Source organism: Penaeus monodon, chromosome 29 (genome assembly GCF_015228065.2).
Source record: "Penaeus monodon isolate SGIC_2016 chromosome 29, NSTDA_Pmon_1, whole genome shotgun sequence".
Lineage (NCBI taxonomy): Eukaryota > Metazoa > Arthropoda > Malacostraca > Decapoda > Penaeidae > Penaeus > Penaeus monodon.
Window position 1 is genome coordinate 37,306,453 of NC_051414.1, and position 1,049 is coordinate 37,307,501.

A 1,049-nucleotide genomic window follows, 5' to 3' on the forward strand; every position below is an offset into this window, starting at 1 on the left:
ATATCAAAGATTCACCTTACTGCATTATTCATTCTTCCTCACATATGTCACTTACATTTTAATGCATGCTATATCTCATTCCTTTGTAAATTAACATATTACATCTTTTGCAAAAGTTTCTTATGCTAATACATTATCTAGTTAATTCTAAAAGCTTCTTTCATTAGTCTATCTGCTAAGCTAAATAAAATAACATAATATTGGTTTGTAAAAGATATTTCTTAAAAAGTGCCAAAAATGAACACTGTGTTTAAAACAACAATAGTTAAATCAAACAAAACCACATATCAAGCACAAACAAACAAAAAAATGTATACATATATATAATAATAAAAAAATCTCAATATATAAACAAAAAGTCAAACAAATAACAGTGAAAATGATTTTAAAAAATCAATCTATCACTGTACTTTCCTTATTCATTAAAAATAAAAAAAAAGCTTATAATCACACAAACAATATATCAATGCAAAAATAAACAAAATTATAATACCTGCTTTTCCCTGGAGAGCTGCCAATTGGAGAGAGAATTTTGTAATATTTTTACTCATTAAAAATATAAGAATTATCCTTATCAGTAATGCAAATCAAAATGTAAAAAACATGTATATTCTGTATCACAAAATAATGTTAAATCAGGACACAGAAATGAAAACAAGGGAAAATTAGACTACCTTAGAACAACCAAGTATCTTTTTTTCATCATCCTCATACTTAAAGATACATAAATACATAATATCAAATGAATACCACAGAACTGCTCTAGCCTTTAAACTGTCCTTACGCCCCCTTTGTACCCAAAGACAAAGTAATGAACAGAGCAGAGACCATATTTCATCCAAGCCTATGATAAAAGATAAAAAAGAAAGAAAAATAACATGTCGTCAACCCAGATCAAACTTTTAAAAAAATGAATATATTCCTATAAAATATTCCTTCTAAAGAATTTCTCTACTTTTCACATCATTACATGTCTCACTCATGAGAAATTTTTCCTGCAATAACAGATGCATCTGGTCTTCTCAATCAATGCAACTTAGGAAAGTAGC

The 1,049-nt window shown here is 27.2% G+C and overlaps 1 protein-coding gene across 4 annotated transcripts in view; it reads right to left on the reverse strand.

Moving 5' to 3' along the window:
- The window catches only part of LOC119592223 (sorting nexin-14-like), a 22,812-nt gene that overhangs the window by 12,960 nt on the left and 8,803 nt on the right, over positions 1–1,049 (reverse strand). For 2 of the 4 annotated variants that reach the window (XM_037941054.1, XM_037941057.1), the window contains exon 11: positions 494–511. The exons of the other annotated variants lie outside the window; for them this stretch is intronic. In XM_037941054.1, coding sequence (XP_037796982.1) covers positions 494–511 — 18 coding nt within the window. The remainder of the gene's footprint in view (positions 1–493; positions 512–1,049) is intronic. 4 annotated transcript variants of the gene reach the window in all.